A 19203-nucleotide genomic window follows, 5' to 3' on the forward strand; every position below is an offset into this window, starting at 1 on the left:
CGGAAGCCTATGACATAAGCAAATAAGCGATTGCGGGTATAAAAGAGCACCTGTGGAATACATCATCCTCTTTTTTTGTCTGAGGAGACACAGGCATGATGCCAAAGCATGGCACAGGGATGCAGCGTCTTGCTCCCTATTTTCAGGGAACCATGGTTACATGCGTAACCTGAAACGATCCCTTTCGAAAGGGAACTCCACTCTGCATCCTCTAAAGGGTGCTTGGGGAACAGTATACCAACTCCACCATGCTGAGGGATGAGTGTCCAAATAACTGGATTCCCTAAGTCAAAGACTCAAGAAACATCATCCTTGCCCCAGCGAAATCACTTTGGCCAGAGCCAGAACCAGAACTACAAAGCTCTACAGGCAGGCTCAAAGCTTGCCAACATCATAGACTAGCTCACCCACCAGAGTATAGAACTCTAAGAGTGGAGGTCTCAGCATAACGACTCTCTAAGTCGAGAGGAGACCAAGCTAAACTGAAACACCAGAGGCAGGTAGTGAGGCTCACAAAAAGGGCCTACATACCAATAGTACTGCCAAAGACAGAGTTCTGAAGAGCGAAGGCTTCAGTAGAATGACTCTTATGTGAGAGGAAACCTACACACTCAATCTTAGTTTAGGAGCTCTTAAGAGTGGAGGACTCAGTATAGCGACTATCTAAACTGAAAGGAGACCTAGCTACACTCAGCACCAGAGGCAGTTAGTGAGGCTGTAAAGAAACAGCCTACATCTCATTACTGCCTAAGTGAAGCTCTGGGGAGCAGAGGCCTCAATGCAAGATACAGTAAGTGACTGTTTAGGGTAGGAGAGCCTACATAACATAAGTACTGCCTAAGCGGAGCTCTGGAAAGTGGAGGTTTCAGCAGAATGACTATCTTAAATGAGAGAAAACCTACAGCACTCACAACAAAATACACTAATAATGAAACCCGGTTCCCTACTCTTACCAGCACACAAGGATGGACCAGGTTCCCCTTTATGCTTGGGCGAAGACATAGACTGGCGTGGTATAAAGGACTTATACATATTTGAGTGCACCTTCGGCCCTCCCTGAATTTAGGGCCAGAGCCTTTAACGCTGATGTCACCCCATCCAAGAGATAGCTCGCAAGTGTCATTTCAATATGGGGCATCGACGCATATCCATGCTCACAGATCCCTTGTCGTTATCATGCTGGTATCGATGGATGTGGGCTGAATACGGTTTATCCCATGCCTTCTCGATCTCACTATGAAGATCTGGAAGGAATGGGAGGCTCACGAGAGCTGGGGAGTTATGTCATGCCCCCACTGCAGGTCTATCCTAGCAGCAGCACAATCCATAAGTTCCAGCAGCTCATTATACGCGAGGCAGGTTGACTGAGAAGTCTCAGAAATATCCTCTTCTCTCTCATCAGCCAAATCCTGCTCAACAGAGCACTTCCTGCTAGATCAGAGGATGTAAGTGACAACACATCTTCTACCAGCCGTTCATCCTCTTCAGCCATTGGCGAGTGCAAAATATTAACACTCTAGAGCTTGTCAGCAAGCTCCATCTGCGATCCCCACGATCAAAGTCACCTTTCTTCCTCAGCAGCAGCAGGAGGGGGGCAGATGCTTGAGAAAAGGGACAAATGAGAGTGGACCTTTCTCAATGAGAAATGCTCACAATGAACACATTCCATTCCCTCAAGAGCAGAGTGCGCATGCTCTTCGCCCAAACACATAACGCAAAGGTTTTGTGCATCATCTGGTGTCAGATAGCACTGACACGGATCCGCACTTCCATTAGAGATCGTTCTCAGCTTTACTCACACTTCAGAAACAAATGACCCTAAAGACAAAAAAGAGGATGATGTACTGTATTCCACAGGTGCTCTTTCATACCCGCAGTTGCTCATTTGCTTACTACATAGGCTTCCGCCTGCCCATGTCAAGTTTATTGTCATTTTTTCATTCATGCTTCAGACACAGGACACGCTGACCATGTTCCCCTAGCACTCTCTAGAGGATGCAGCATAGAGTACCCTTTCAAAAGGGAACCTTTTTTTTTGGTGTTTTTTTATTAAAATGTTAAGAAAAACATTAAGGGAAAATTCCATTTTAAAGGGGTCATATGATGTGATGTAACTTTTTCCTTTCTCTTTGGAGTGTTACAAGCTCTTTTTGCATAAAGAAGATCTGTAAAGTTGCTGTAAAGACTAAAGTCTCAAATCCAAACAGATTTTCTTTATAAAAGTTTAGATTTGTCCATGCCCTCCTAAAACGCCTTGTTTAAAAATGCCCCAACATGTCTATCTCACTGTGTGAGAAGATTTGCGTAACACCGCCCAAAAGTTCATGCAAAGAAAGTAGTAACTTTTATTCTTGCTATAGTATTGTTGTTGTCGCCGCTTTTTTGTGGAGATGCTGTGTGTTTTATTGTGAAATCAAAACTACTTAGATTGGCCTTCCAAAAGAGGATGATATCTGCTTCGTCATTCCTAGATCTGATCTGTACTGGTCGCTAAGGAAATACATCAACTTTGCTCTGTGGATTGCTGGATCAGCTTTCACTGTGGACAAAGTGGAGTCCAGCCCTGGGTCATCACATGTGGTTGCTGCAAGCCCGTCGGCCACTCCTTCGTTGAATCCACAGGCCATGCCATTCTCAAGACAGTAAACTGTTCCTTACTCAATCCTCAGTGTGTGCCACTGTGTGTTTCGTTGTGAAAGCGAAACTACTCTGCTTTGCCTTCCAAAAGAGGACACAACTAGAAATTAGTGGTTAAGTTGTATTTGCAACACTGTTCCAGAACAGTTCAACCCAAATATTTAGATGTGTGGAGCGCATTTTATGGAGGACTGTTTCCTGAACCTGCAGAATAGCCTTCAATGCGTCTGTGCTCAAAGGCTGTTTCTATAAAGTGGGACAGTTCCAAATTTGCAAGGCGAGTCTGGCGCTACTGAAGCTCAGCCTGTAAGTAAGTTTTTATATTTAATTAATTTGCCACTGATGATTCAAACATTTTAAGCGAGTTTTAAGCGGTGTAGAGTAGCGCTTGTTGTTTGTCATTTCTCCAATAACAAATGCAGACATGGTTTTATGTTTACGCGGCGCGATACTCAACACAATGTGTAAAAACACAGTCTAAGTAATAATAATCAGTAATTATGTCCCCACTGGATGCAACAAATACCTCGTTTGTAATGGGTTTTATTGGTTTTGTTTTGTCATGTCGGGAGACGGCATCACAGTATGTTAAGGGGCGTGAAGTTCACTCAAATTTTTGAATTGATTTTGCTTGACAATCTGCAGCTGCAGTTCTCTTGGTTAGTTGTGCATCTTTTTCTTCCAGAATTTTTCCTTCCACTCAACTTTCTGTTAACATGCTTGGATACAGCACTCTGTGAACAGCCAGCTTCTTTAGCAATGAATGTTTGTGGCTCACCCTCCTTGTGAAGGGTGTAAATGATTGTCAACTGTCAGATTGTCACCCTTCTTCCCCATGATTGTGTAGCCTAGTGAACCAAACTGAGAGACCATTTTGAAGGCTCAGGAAACCTTTGCAGGTGTTTTGAGTTGATTAGCTAATTGGCATGTAATCATATTCTAATTTGTTGAGTGAATTGGTGGGTTTTTGTTAAATGTGAGCCAAATCATCACAATTAAAAGAACCAAAGACTTTAACTTCAGTCTGTGTGCATTGAATTTTTTTTAATAAACGAATTTCACAATTTGAGTTGAATTACTGAAACAAAATGAACTTTTTCATGACATTCTAATTAATTGAGAAGCACTGTATATATATATATATATATATATATATATATATATATATATATATATATATATATATATATATATTTAAAAAGACTAACTCATGTCAATGATCTCTGCTGAATAAAGCGCTTCATTCTTTTTTTCTGAGGAAATCCAAAACATCAGAATTTGGATGTAATCCTCAGCGCATCTTCTTGGGGTGAATTATGTCTTATTCCTCTCAGCACAAAGCAGACAGGAAAATAAAAAAATAAAAAACTTGAAAAACAGTCTCGCTGCTTCTTTTTCTGTGGTATGGGCGTTTAAAGGGCGCAAGCTTCATGTGACACATTTTAATATCTAAAGTGCGTTCAGCGTGTGGGCGTGGTCGCACTAGATATAATGAAGGGAGACGTAAAAGACGGACATCGCTTTGTTTTCATATGGCTTATTTTATCACAGAATATTTCTTTGCTTAGTATAAAGTAGACATGTCAAGCTTTCTATAGATATTACTCTTCGTTTAGTATTTGCTGAGTTACAGTTCATTTTAATGACACGTTTCTAAATGAAGATCACCGCAGACCAAGGCTGCAGACAGCACATCTTGTTTGTTTTCTGTATTTTATAAATGCACAAAGTTTTGTTGTTATAATGTGTGTATACAAATAAAAGTACACCCTTTACAGATTTGATTGATGTACTGTATTGCTCTTATCTGTACGATTAAAACCGAAAGTGTAATTTAAGTTATTTTCGTGGTTATCAGGAGAAGATGCCTCAACATGCGTGAATCGACTCCAGAGGGTTAATGTTATTGACAACCTACGTTCAGGGACGGACTGGGAGTAAAAACAGCTCTGGATTTTCTCCCAAATAAGCCCACCACAACAACAAACAGTCACTAATATCTCACAATATTACAGCAATCCTATTGCATTTATAGCAAATATCATCACAAAAGCCATGGTGACCATGCTGACAAAAAACAAAAGATTCACATCAACATTTATCCATTAAAACCATTAAATAATGGTTTTCTGTAGTGTTTTTTGGGACATATTACATTAGGATTTAGTCACTTTAACAAAAGCCATGCATAGGAGACCAATTAACAGTAGAGACCAAAAGGCGCCATTACAGTTTCCATTAAAACCAATAAAATTTTCATTATAACCAGTAAAACCATTGCAATTTGTGTGATGCTTACTATTTTTTTTCAACAAAGGATTGAAATAAATTTATTATTGTATGGCCTAAAATACTTGAAATCTACATAAAAAGAGCAGAATGCAAAATATTTATGACAATTATAAACATAAACCTAGAATCTAGAAACCTGAAACAACAGAATTCTTTAATTTGAGTATTCATATATCTCTCTCTGCGTGTGTGTGTGTGTGTGTCATTTTAATCAGACTAATAACCTTATAAGCTACTTCATTTACTCAATTTTCTAACTCAATATCTCTCAAATGTACCTGTTGTAGAATCGCTGTTGTCTCTTTATGAATGAATGGAATATTCATGCCAGAAAATGCGGATTAATAAATAGCAGTGGATGCTCGGACCTGGGATTTTACTATAGGGCTATAGGCTACATGCTGTGTATAGTGAGAGAGGTGGGCAAAGGTAACCTGATGCAACTTCACTTTTTTTCCTTTTAGCTTCTACCAGCTGCTTTAACTTAACATCTTTTGCTTGCCATCATGAGCCCACACTCCTTTGCGGCAATTTTAGTCTCTTATTAGGGTTGCCAGGTTTTCACAAAACATATACCCACCCAATCATTACTCAAATCATTACTCCGCTTCTGGGGATAAAATATATGTGTTTTGGCGGGGTTCCCCTGGTAATATTAGCATTTTCAGGGGCTAAATATCACGTTTTTTAGGTCATTTTTCAACCCGCGGACATGAAAAACAACCCCCGGCAACAGTGTTAAAGTCATGTGGAAACTGTGGACTTGGCAACACTATTTCTTATCAGCAAAAATAGATTGCATTAGCGCCACATTTTGTCGGCCGTCAACATTACTTAATCTGACACTTTTTCTTTAATGATGAACCAGCCAGGCCGACGAACATTGCCAGAACATTCACCTTAGGTCTGAAAACATTCATTTTTAGCTGAGTTAACATGCATTGGCTATTGGTAAAAAAAAAAAAAAAAAAAAGGCAAAACAAATCCCTACCTGCTGGTTATTGTTGAACCGCTCGGTTGGCTTGGTCTCACTTAGCTTGCGTGCCAAGTCAAAGCACTGGTTGCGAAGACACTCCAAACTGCTCAGACAAACTTCCTCATCACTCTTCTCTGCCATCTGGCTATTACTGGTGGGTTTACCACAGTTACCATTGACTCCATTACCCACAGATCCATTTCCGTTGATGTATCCACAGTCCGTTTTCTCGCTCCCATCGTCCTGAAAAGGCTTTTCGTGGAGGTTTTCTGAGAGTGTGACTCCATGACCCTGTGCCAGGAGCTTTAGAGAGTCCACAGTCTCCCTTACCACATCACTGTTGACATCTAGACTCAGTTCACCTTTCCTTGAGCCCTCCTCATACTCATCTTCTTCATCCTCTTCATCTTCTTCTTCCTCATCCTCTTCCTCTTCTGCGCTGTTTGAAGAGTTGCTGTTCATCTCAGACTCAGTCATGGCCCGGTAAGCGGCATCCTCTGCAATCTTGCCCAGATTAAGCAGAGATTTGGCCACCAGTTCATCGTAGTTGTCATAGTCATCGTTGTTGTTGTTGTCTTTTTCCATGGAGGGGCTTGTCCTGCTGGAACTGCAATTCATATGGTCACTCTCTGTGAACAACAAACAAATTTTGTTATACCAGCTGTAGCAGCTAAATAGATAAGCCTTGGTTCAATTGTGCTGTCCAAAAAAAAAAATTTCATTCCACACCTAATCACTTGTTTGACTCTGAACCACCTTTGCATCATGGCCATAATCACCTCATGGCTCCAATATATTAATTTTCCATTGTTTCTACTTTAAAGCTGGTGTCCAGTGAGTTATGTGTTTACGAACATCTCAACAAACTCAACAAACTCAACAAAACTGAATGAGAGAAGATTTCCACGTCAAAGAAGAAGGAGCCCTAGAGCCACACCTATTTATTACATCATCACAACAGACCAATGGGGTTCAAAGGCATTTACCAGCCAGAGCAAACTTTTGCAGAAATTTTGCTTCGACAAGATACTTTAAATTCCTAAAGCGAACTCCAAACAAACTTCATTTTGGCCTGATTTTATTCAAAATAACATCACACCTGTTAAGTCTTTGAATTCATTTAAAGTATATCTTTACTCTAAATAATTAGAAATGGCCAAACTGGCCCTCACAATGTTTTATTTTCTTGATGCTGATGTGTTTGTTGTTAGGATGACAAAAAGTTAGATTTTTAGGTTCTTCACTTGTCTCTGTCAAACTATTTGAGATGACCAATCAAATCAAGGTGAGTTTACTGTTCATAAAAGTCAGCGCAATGCTTCAGCTTTAACAGTAAAAGAGTATAAGTAGTACAACAAAAGAAGCTACACAATTATTATCTGACAAACTGTTTAACTATAGAAATGTTAAACTATAATCAAACTATAATGTAGGGATGCAAACTATTTTATATATTTAGTTTTTTTCAAATTTGTCAAATATAGGCTAAATCATTTACTTAACGAATATAATTTATGACGGAATGTGACAAGACAACAAACATGTTGCCATTTTGTGTTTTTTTACATATTAGGCATTTAAATAAGAGTGTGTGGAATTACTATTTGAAAATAGTAAAAAAAAAAAACTTTTACTCCTCTTCTTTCTCTTTATTCCCTTAGATTTATTTAAATTCATTATTTTATTACTGTAGTGAGGTAAATTTGTTCACTTCATTTCTTACTAAAGTTTTTTTTTTTTTTGCAGATTCAGTTTTATTCTCATAATTGAACATTTAGCAAACAGTGTGGTACTTGAGTCCTTCTACCATGGATGCACAGCAAAGTTGGCGAAAAAGGCACGCTAATAAGATCTAATTGCTGTGATGCAAATTCTAAACCAAGTCCCCATGACCTAGATGCCATTTTCAAGTGTACTTGGTGATTCCTGGATTCAAAATTGTGATAGTAAAAATAGCTTTCACACTAACAAAACAAATATTCATTTTGCAGCAAAAGATCTAGTGTGAATCCCAAACATTCTTGGATGCTCTGAAGTATAGGCTGTTCATGCAGTGACAGGTCTCTAGGAGAAACCACACAGAAAGAAGTCTCAAATACTCAACCCTTTGCAAAGACCCACCACCCTTTTCACACAGTGAAACATATATTGCAGAGCAAAGAGGACATTGACAATACGCCTACAGACAAGACAGAGCAGGTTACTTCTGGTAAGAAACAAAGTCTAAGGTAAAAATTTTTGTGGCACTTCAATGTGTCATTACAGATCACTGTGGAGACTCAGTTCAAGCGACACATGAACCAATCATTTCTTTCTCTTTACATAGTTCTAGCACACAATATAAATGAACTGACATCATAAAGGAATCTTTCAACAGTGGATATATGTCAAGACACACCATTTTTCAAGTTAAAGTCCACCAACATAAATCTATTTTCCTGACTGGTTGGTTTGTTGGACAAAATGGCAGATTCTGTGATGAGATTGGCCAGATCGCCTGTCAATCAAACTCCTGGTGAAGGATCAATTTCACAAAAATGGCTTCAGTGAAACAAACCAGAGAAGAGCTAAAGCCCTGCCCCCCCATCGTGTACACCTTCTACAGAGACACCATCGAGAGCATCCTGTCGAGCTGCATCACTGTGTGGTATGGAGCCTGCAACAAGCCCTGCCGGAAGACTCTGCAATGCATAGTGAGAGTAGCTGAGAAGATCACTGGTGTCTCTCTCCCCTCCCTCCAGGACATTTACAGAACCCGTCTTACCCGCAAAGCCCTCTGCATCTCAGGTGATCCCGTCACACCCACCCGTCACACAGCTTCTTCAGTGTGCTGCCATCAGGGAGGAGACTGCGGAGTCTCCAGCCCCCCCCCCCCCCAAGATCCCATATCCTCAGCCCCCCCCCACTAATATACGATGACATGCACCAGTCACTTTGTGCAGCATTGGTCTGCTCACTACCTCCTTCAGCATGGAACTGACGTCACTCTACTACTTCATCAGTCAGTTTAAATAAAATAACTGCTCTTGAGCCCTTTGTCAATTTGTCACTTTAAACAGACTGAATAAGCTTTTTTTTGCACTAAAAATCTTCTATCTGCACTGTTTGTTCACTTCACTGGTTTGTACTGCCATGTGCCTTGCGCTGCTTTATTTTACTTTATCTTTATTATATGTCTTTTTTACATTCCCTTATCTTTCTTATATTTTGTATTTGATCTAGATTTTTAGGCTCTACTGTTAATGTTATCTGTATGCACTGGGGGTCTGAGAGTAATGCAATTTCGATTCTCTGTATGTAAGTACTGTACATGTGGAAGAATTAACAATAAAGCAGACTTGACTTTACTTGACTTGACTTGAACATACATCAAAAATATGTGCCACTTTCACATCTATTTACAGCTAAAAATGCATTTGTTTCAGCTGATGCATTTTACAACATTACCGTTTTTTGGCAAATAATATAACAATTAAAAATAAAAATGTCAACAGATGAGCCAATATTAGTAATGCATATTAATTCCATCTAATTATTTTCACAATATTTAAGTGTGCTAATGAAATTAGCTTAGTTTCATGTTAGCAATAGAATGCTGGTCAAGTGCAAACTGTGCAGTGATTGGCTGGATGTTAATGAAGCTGTGCCTGTGAAGAGCTAAATCAGTTCCTAATAAGGTTCTAATTCAATTAAAGCTGTCGACAATTGTTCATGCAGTCAGCTCACTAGGTTTTGAGACAAAGCCAATATCTTAGGTAAAAAAATGCAGCACAGAATTCAGGGTTAATGCCATTACTTGTGGGAGTTTGATAGTTAATTAGACTAGAAAAGCTCTGTCAGGTCTGTTTTCAGAGCGTTGTCCTGCCACGTGCAGCTGGCTGAGTTGTCTGAAGAGGATGAGACATGTCTGAGACACATCTCACACCTACTCCCTGATTTAGCAGACATCCACAGACCACCAGAATTTTTTTAATAAATGATTGAGAATATGAATTCTACATTTACTGTGGTAGAGCTGAAATATTGTATGTGCATGTTAGGATTAGTAGCAATTAATAATTTAAGAACCAATTTATTTTTCAAATGAATTAATGGATAAAAAATAATGTATTCTCCTAAATCAGTTTCCTTAAAGTTTTGTAACATTTTGAAACAATCAGACAGTTGGTAATATTTGAGGGCTTTGGTGCACTTCAAAGCTCACCTTCAGTAGCCTCTGTGTGTGTCGATGAACTGAGCACCTCTGTTTTGAGACGGCTGTTTTTAGCCTGACACTGAAGGTCACAGCAAAATCATCCAACTGCACCTCAAATTACGGTGACCTTCTTCCAAATATGCCTAACTGCCAAATTACCTCCCCTACCCCTCTGGAGGCTGAAATACTCACTTCACATTCAGCTCTGGTTTTGTTTCTAAACCCAAAAATAAAACATTCTGGTGCCAGATTAACCTTTTAAGGCCTACTGTATCATATTTGATATGCTAATTTCTAAGGTCTAAATAATCCACATGAATAATTACATCTGAAAAATGTATTGTACATAATCTACTCCATGCCTTTTGTCACCTGATTGATAGTTAATCCTTTTCTTTTTTAGTTAAATTTAGCTTACGCTTCATGTTCATCTTTACTGATTTTCAAAAAGTAAACGCAATAACTTTGAGACTGTTAGTAATATTACCAGATGAAAATTTACTGGACTGAAGCAGCTCAGCTTTACTTGATTCTCCAGACATCATTTTTTTTAGAAAAATCTCAAATCATCAAATCTGATCATCAGTCTTTTGAGAACCTTTGTTTGTTCATCTCTCAATCATCATTGCATTATATGTTTTGATCATTTAAATATCATCTTACTAAGACATATTATCGGAGATATGGAGTGATAACTTATATTTATTCTACTGTTTTTTAAAACAGTAACATTCTTAATGTTTTTTAAAGAATTTGCTTCTGCTGATCAAGCCTGCGTTTATTTAATCAGAAACACAAAAAAGTAACATTGTGAAATATTTTAATATTTAAAATAACTGCTTTGTTGTCACGATCATTAGATGGAGTGCCCATGAGCTTCAGTAGAGGGCACTCCACTCAGGACTATTCCACCCATCAACCACCAGATGTCACTTGGACACTAGCACCTCTCATACTGTTGCACCACACCCGAACTACATTACCCATGAGTCACTGCATCACAATCACCCTGCCACACCTGCACCTCATTCATCAGCCAATTTCCTTGCCACACCTGCACCTCAGTTACACACACACATAAAAGCAGCACACTCACTCTCACTCACTGCGAAGTCTTGTTTAGCCAGTCTGACATTTCCGAGCGTTTTCCCAGTGTTTGTTATTCCTGTGTTTTGACCTTTGGACTGTTTATTCCGACTCTGATTCTCCGCTGCCTGTCCCGATCTCTGCTTGTTTCTGGTTACGATTTTGGTTATCCCTGACACACCTGACGCCATTTCTGATCTCTGCCTGTATTACCATTCTGTTGAATAAATGCTGCATATGGATCCGAACGCCTCCGACTCCTTGTTACAGAAGACTTCGCCCTACCAGGATCCAGCAGCCCGGTATCCCCTTGTCACTGAGGTATCGGTTCCTGTTTCAATGTCGGCATATCACCAATCCAGCCTAACCACAGATCCAGTTGACCTGCTGTTAGATCTAAAGCAAGGAGATCGACCTATTGAGGACTATGTTCAACAGTTCTGTGAATTGGTTTATAGAGTTCCTCTAGATGATGAAGTCTTGTTTAAGGATCTATTCTGTTTTGGACTCAATGAACCAGTAAAATCATGGTTACCTAGAGGGGAGTTTAATTGCAGCTTAAGGGACATAATGGACTTTGCACTCTTGTTATGTGGTTCTCCTTTTGCTGTGGGAGAGGCAGAGGACTTTAAAGCCCCAAAACCGCTGCACAAGATGGCCGCCAGCCCAGCGCCGCTGCACAAGATGGCCGCCAGCCCAGCGCCGCTGCACAAGATGGCTGCCAGCCCAGCACCATTGCACAGGATGGCCGAATCTACACCTGTGTTGCCAGACAAGATGGCTGACTCAACGCCTGAGTCTTCCGTCAAGGTGCCACTGGCTCGCCTTCATAGAGGGTGGAGGAGGAGGAGACAGGCGTCTACCATTCCTCAAAGCCCGGAGGAAGTTCCCGAGTGGGCGGCTGCCATCCAGGAGGACGTGCCCGATGCTTTTCCCGAGGCCGAGGAGGTGCCCATTCACTTTCCAGAGTCGAGTCAGGCTCCAGTTGACCCTCCAGAGTCGAGTCAGGCTCCAGTTGACCCTCCAGAGTCGAGTCAGGCTCCAGTTGACCCTCCAGAGTCGAGTCAGGCTCCAGTTGACCCTCCAGAGTCGAGTCAGGCTCCAGTTGACCCTCCAGAGTCGAGTCAGGCTCCAGTTGACCCTCCAGAGTCGAGTCAGGCTCCAGTTGACCCTCCAGAGTCGACTCAGGTTCCAGTGAACTCTCCAGAGTCGACTCAGGTTCCAGTGAACTCTCCAGAGTCGAGTCAGGTGTTCGTGGACCCTTCAGAGTTAGGGCTAGTTCCTGTTGACCCTCCAGAGTCGAGTCAGGTTCCAGTTGACCCTCCAGAGTCGAGTCAGGCTCCAGTTGACCCTCCAGAGTCGAGTCAGGCTCCAGTTGACCCTCCAGAGTCGAGTCAGGCTCCAGTTGACCCTCCAGAGTCGAGTCAGGCTCCAGTTGACCCTCCAGAGTCGAGTCAGGCTCCAGTTGACCCTCCAGAGTCGAGTCAGGCTCCAGTTGACCCTCCAGAGTCGAGTCAGGCTCCAGTTGACCCTCCAGAGTCGAGTCAGGCTCCAGTGAACTCTCCAGAGTCGAGTCAGGTGTTCGTGGACCCTTCAGAGTTAGGGCTAGTTCCTGTTGACCTTCCAAAGTCGAGTCAGGTGCTCATGGACCCTCCAAAGTCGAGTCAGGTGCTCATGGACCCTCCAGAGTCAGGGTTAGTCACGGTCGACCTTCCGGAGTCAGGGTTAGTCACGGTCGACCTTCCGGAGTCAGGGTTAGTCACGGTCGACCTTCCGGAGTCAGGGTTAGTCACGGTCGACCTTCCGGAGTCAGGGTTAGTCACGGTCGACCTTCCGGAGTCAGGGTTAGTCACGGTCGACCTTCCGGAGTCAGGGTTAGTCACGGTCGACCTTCCAGAGTCAGGGCTAGTCACCGTCGACCTTCCAGAGTCAGGACTAGTCACCGTTGACCTTTCAGAGTCCAGTCAAGTCACCGGTGATCTTCAAGGACAGAGTCAATTCACCGGTGGTCTTCAAGGACAGAGTCAAGTCACCGGTGGTCTTCAAGGACAGAGTCAAGTCACTGGTGATCTTCAAGAACCGAGTCAAGTCACTGGTGATCTTCAAGGACCGAGTCAAGTCACTGGTGATCTTCAAGGACCGAGTCAAGTCACTGGTGATCTTCAAGGACCGAGTCAAGTCACTGGTGATCTTCAAGGACCGAGTCAAGTCACTGGTGATCTTCAAGGACCGAGTCAAGTCACTGGTGATCTTCAAGGACCGAGTCAAGTCACTGGTGATCTTCAAGGACCGAGTCAAGTCACTGGCGATCTTCAAGGACCGAGTCAAATCACAGTCGTTCTTCAGGAACCGAGTCAAATCACCGTTGATCCTCAGGAACCAAGTCAAGTCACCAACGATCTTCATGAGCAAAGTCAAGTCACCAACGATCTTCATGAGCAAAGTCAAGTCATCAATGATCTTCATGAGCAAAGTCAAGTCATCAATGATCTTCATGAGCAAAGTCAAGTCACCATTAACCTCCGTGAACTAAGTCAAGTCAGAGTTGATCCTCAGGAACCAAGTCAAGTCACCAACGATCTTCATGAGCAAAGTCAAGTCACCAATGATCTTCATGAGCAAAGTCAAGTCACCATTAACCTCCGTGAACGAAGTCAAGTCACAGTTGATCTTCATGAGCACAGTCAAGTCACCAACGATCCTAATGAGCACAGTCAAGTCACCAACGATCTTCATGAGCACAGTCAAGTCACCAACGATCTTCATGAGCACAGTCAAATCACCACAGATCTACCAGAGCCTCGTCACATCTCAGCCGAACTCCCAGAGCCTCGTCACATCTCAGAGCTCTCGTCCTATCCTGTCACGGCCAGGGAGGCCGTCAATGAGCTCTCATTCATTCCGGTCAGGGCTACGGAGACCATCCACCAACTCTCTGTCTGTCCTGTCATGGCCACGGAGGTCCTCCATGAACTCACCGCCTGCCCTGTAATGGCCACGGAGGCCAGCTACCATCTCATCACGGCCACGGAGGCCGCTATTAACCTGTTAATGTTCTCTGTTTCAGTCCCACCTGAGCAGACTTGCTGTCCTGTGCCATCGACTCCACTGTGGTGGTCCTCTGCTCTGCCCTGGTGGGCTTCTGTCCCGTCTGCTCGGCTGTGGTGGTCCTCTGCTCCGCCCTGGTGGGCTTCTGTCCCGTCTGCTCGGCTGTGGTGGTCCTCTGCACCGCCCTGGTGGGCTTCTGTCCCGTCTTCTCAGCTGTGGTGGTCCTCTGCTCCTCCCTGGTGGGCTTCTGTCCCATCTTCTCGGCTGTGGTGGTCCTCTACTCCTCCCTAGTGGGCTCCAGCTCCACCTGCTCCACTCTGGTGGGCTCCCACGCCACCTGCTCTGCCTTGGTGGACCCTTGTTCCCGAGTTAGGCCCATGGCGGGCTCCTGTTCCCGAGTTAAGCCCATGGCGGGCCCCTGTCTCCTATGTCAGGCCCAGGAGGGGCTCCTGTTTTCCTGAGTTAGGCCCAGGAAGGGATCCAGTTTTGCCTGCTCTGCCCCAGCCCCTGACCACTGCACTTCCTCATGGACCTGGCCCTCCATCCCTCCCCCTGTTCCGCCTCCGCTCCACCGCCCTCCTAGATTGTTTTGAGCGTCTGGAAGCCGCTCCTTTGGGGTTGGCTATGTCACGATCATTAGATGGAGTGCCCATGAGCTTCAGTAGAGGGCACTCCACTCATGACTATTCCACCCATCAACCACCAGATGTCACTTGGACACTAGCACCTCTCATACTGTTGCACCACACCCGAACTACATTACCCATGAGTCACTGCATCACAATCACCCTGCCACACCTGCACCTCATTCATCAGCCAATTTCCTTGCCACACCTGCACCTCAGTTACACACACACATAAAAGCAGCACACTCACTCTCACTCACTGCGAAGTCTTGTTTAGCCAGTCTGACATTTCCGAGCGTTTTCCCAGTGTTTGTTATTCCTGTGTTTTGACCTTTGGACTGTTTATTCCGACTCTGATTCTCCGCTGCCTGTCCCGAACTCTGCTTGTTTCTGGTTACGATTTTGGTTATTCCTGACACACCTGACGCCATTTCTGATCTCTGCCTGTATTACCATTCTGTTGAATAAATGCTGCATATGGATCCGAACGCCTCCGACTCCTTGTTACATTTGTATTTGAATATATTTTCAAATGTAATATAATTCTGTGATGTGCAGCTGTATTTTCAGCATCATTACTCCAGTCTTAAGTGACACATGATCCTTCAGAAATCATTCTAATATTCTGATATGCTCAAAAACATTTATTATTATTATTATTATTTTTCAGGTTTCTTTAATGAATAGAAAGATCCAAAGGTCAGCATTTATATGAAATAAAAAGCTTTCACAACATTATACACTATAACATTCAAAGGATTGGAGTCAGTATATATATATATATATGGGGGTGGTGTTGGCGCAGTGGATAAGACACATGCCTTTGGTGTGAGAGACCCGGGTTCGAATCCACTGTGAGGCACCAATGTGTCCCTGAGCAAGACACTTAACCCCTAGTTGCTCCAGAGGCGTGCGACCTCTGACATATATATAGCAATTGTAAGTCGCTTTGGATAAAAGCGTCAGCTAAATGTAAATATATATATATAGACACACACACACACACCCATATGCTTAGCAAGGATGCTTTAAATTGATCAAAAGTGATGATACAGATATTTATAATGTTACAAAAGATTTCCATTTCAGATAAATGCTGTTCTTCTGAAACCTGAAAGAAAAAATATACTCGGCAGTTTTCAACATAATAATTATAATAATAATTGTTTTTTGAGTAGCAAATCAGTATATTAGAATGATTTCTGAAGGATCATGTTACACTGAAGACTCGAGTAATGATGCTGAAAATTCAGCTTTGAAATCACAAGAATAAATAATAAATATAACTATCAAAATATATTAAAATAGAAAGCAGTTATTTTAAATAATAAAAAAAATATTTCACAATATTACAGATTTTTCTGTGTTTTTGGATCAAGTAAATGCAGGTTTAGTGAGCAGAAGAGAATTCTTAAATAAATAAATAAATAAATAAATAAATCTTACTGTTGAAAACCGTTTGACTAGTAGTGTATATCATTTTATGTAAGTAGTCCATCATACTGGTATAAAGGTTCACTGGTTTACATTACAAGCTAGCAGAATTTCATTGTGTTTTTTAGTCATATAAATATTAGCATCTGTACCATAATGCTTATTTTTCCTCAGTTTTGTCCTCTGAATAAGGTTGAGATGTTTTTTTTCTCCTTGAGTATGAGCTTGAGTATCATACTACAGTGTATAAAGTGATCATCTGCAATTGCTAACTAGGTAAAGAGCATTTTACCTGATTTAACTCATAAAAATAGTTTTGTTGGTATGAATTAAAGTATTTAATATATCAGGTCAAATTACTGTATAATATATCAAATGTCCATCTTTCGTGGATTTATTAAAACTCACCTATTTCTTGAATTTGCTCCTCAGCCTCTTGCTCATCTTCCTCCGACTCATCCTCTTCTTCATCATCCTCCCCTTCTCTTTCTTCTTCTTCTTCCTCATCTTCCTCCACCACTTCCTCTTCTTCCTGCTCCACCTTTTCCTCTTCTCCATTAATCACTTCTACCTCTTCCTGTTCATATTGGTCCTCGTTGTCTGTATATGCCTCCTCCGCTTCCTCTTCGTCTTCGTCTTCCTTTTCCTCTTCCTCCTCCTCCTCCTCTTCCTCTTCTTTTTCATCCATCTCCTCAATCTTGTGTGTGTTATAGCATTTCTCCATTGACTGCTGGTCTACAACTGTTAGAAAGACCTTCCTCTTGGGCGAGGGCTCCAGGGCATGACTCTCCAGGGGTTTTTTCTTCTTGGCGACAGGACAGCCATACACACTGGACGTGGAGAGATAAGAAAAAGGCAATAAACAAGCTGGCTTGTGATTTGCTGGGCTTTAGCACAGTCCATTGTCCTCAAGACCAGGCTACATCATTTACGCCGCACATGCTGAAGGAGTTCTGAATTGGGACAAATACAGCAGACTGCATGCCAAATCATTTATGGGTTACACTAGTGGAACAATCAATAGACCTTAGTCAAGGTGCCTTTTTTTAATTTGCAGTGAATGACAACAAGACCATAAGGCATATAAGTGTCATTTATGAGTCAATAATTTGACTTTGGCGTCAGCTAGAACACATTTAACATAATTTGTAGTTTAATAAATACATTATTTTTCCTCATGCTGCAGTATCTTTTTTCACCTTAAACTGTTTTAATTCCTGTATCTTTAAATCCCACCTTTACAAAAACCCCAGTCTGCTCTGATTGGTCAGCTGGCACAGTCTGTTGTGATTGGTCAAGAGCTAGTATTGGAAATGTAAAGCCCCTTAACATAAGTTTCAGCTCAGAGGTTTAATTGAGCAGCTGTAAACATTTTAATCTACTGGATATAGAGTCAGTATTGGAAGTACATACAGCAAACATGATCCTAGTGGCCTTACAGCAAAAAAAATAAATAAATAAAAATAAAAAAAATACAAAGGTTTCTGTTTGAGAGATGACCTCCCTATACATCGACTTTATGCTTTGTAACTCGTCTGATTATTTATAAGCACAAACAGCTACAGTATATATGGAGCCAAAAGAGTCTCAATAAAGATAAATGCACACACTACATTCACATATGCACACACAGGATTCATACATGCACACACATGATTCATAAATACAAACACAGGATACACAAATGCGCACAAAATTTACAAATGCACACACAAAATTTAAAAAGCACAGAAGATTCACAAATGCATACAAAATTCAGAAATGCACACAAAATTCAGAAATACACACACAATTCAGAAATGCAAACAACATTTACAAATGCACTCAAGATTCACAAATGCACAGGACAAGATTCACAAATGTATTTCTGATGCACACACACATATATCTTGATTTACAAACTGCTTGCGGTCTGTGAACTTCACTGCATTTGTGTGTGAATTTTGAGACTCCCCTGACTTGGCTCGACACATAAATGCCTTTTTTTAAACAGGGAATGATCTGCAACCAATCAGACATCTCCCTTCTTTTAGCCAATCACAAAAACGCACTTCACATGGGGGATTGTTTACTTATAAGCCACTCACATGAACACGTTCACACAGCAGCCTACTTATTTATGAAATTGTATGAAAATACAGATGTTTAGATTACAATTCAGGTTTATTTTTTATTATTTTTTACAAAATATAAATTAAAAAATGTCTCAATACATATAGCCCAGTGACTGTAGAAAAAAAGTTAACCATGGATTCATAAATTTGCAATAGGCAATTATTTCATTTTATTGAAACATTTTAATGAAAGTAAAAAATTTTTTTACACCTTTTTGAATATTTAAATATATCTAAATATTCTTTTGGATGCAATATAGAAGTCACTTTAATTATAATATTCGGTCCCTACATGAAGATAGAGTCAGTGGTCCGCTGCGAGAGGAAAGTGACTCTCCGACTGCGAAAAGTGGGTCTCCGGCTGCGTGAGGAAAGTGAGTCGTTCGCTGAGGAAAGTGAGTTGCTCTCTGCGTGAGGAAAATGAGTCGCTCGCTGCGAGAAGAAAGTGAGTCGTTCGCTGCATGACTCGTGAGGAAAGTGAGTCGTTCGCTGCGTGACTCGTGAGGAAAGTGAATCGTTCGCTGCGTGAGGAAAATGAGTCGTTCGCTGCGAGAGGAAAGTGAGTCGTTCGCTGCATGACTCGTGAGGAAAGTGAATCGTTCGCTGCGTGAGGAAAGTGAGTCATTCGCTGCGAGAGGAAAGTGACTCTCCGGCTGCGGAAAGTGAGTCTCCTGCTGCGCAAAGTGGGTGTCCGGCTGCGCAAAGTGGGTCGCCGGCTGCGTGAGGTAAGTGAGTCGTTCGCTGAGGAAAGTGAGTCGCTCGCTGCGTGAGGAAAGTGAATCGTTCGCTGAGGAA

General features: G+C 41.8%; 1 protein-coding gene across 2 annotated transcripts in view; it reads right to left on the reverse strand.

Annotated features, from left to right (window-relative positions):
* Positions 1-19203, reverse strand: part of LOC132111829 (myelin transcription factor 1-like protein) — a 146569-nt gene that overhangs the window by 54233 nt on the left and 73133 nt on the right. For both annotated transcript variants that reach the window (XM_059519449.1, XM_059519450.1), the window contains 2 exons: positions 16703-17124; positions 5921-6534 (listed from right to left, as the gene is read on the reverse strand). In XM_059519449.1, coding sequence (XP_059375432.1) covers positions 5921-6534; positions 16703-17124 — 1036 coding nt within the window. The remainder of the gene's footprint in view (positions 1-5920; positions 6535-16702; positions 17125-19203) is intronic.

Source organism: Carassius carassius, chromosome 31, assembly GCF_963082965.1.
Source record: "Carassius carassius chromosome 31, fCarCar2.1, whole genome shotgun sequence".
NCBI lineage: Eukaryota > Metazoa > Chordata > Actinopteri > Cypriniformes > Cyprinidae > Carassius > Carassius carassius.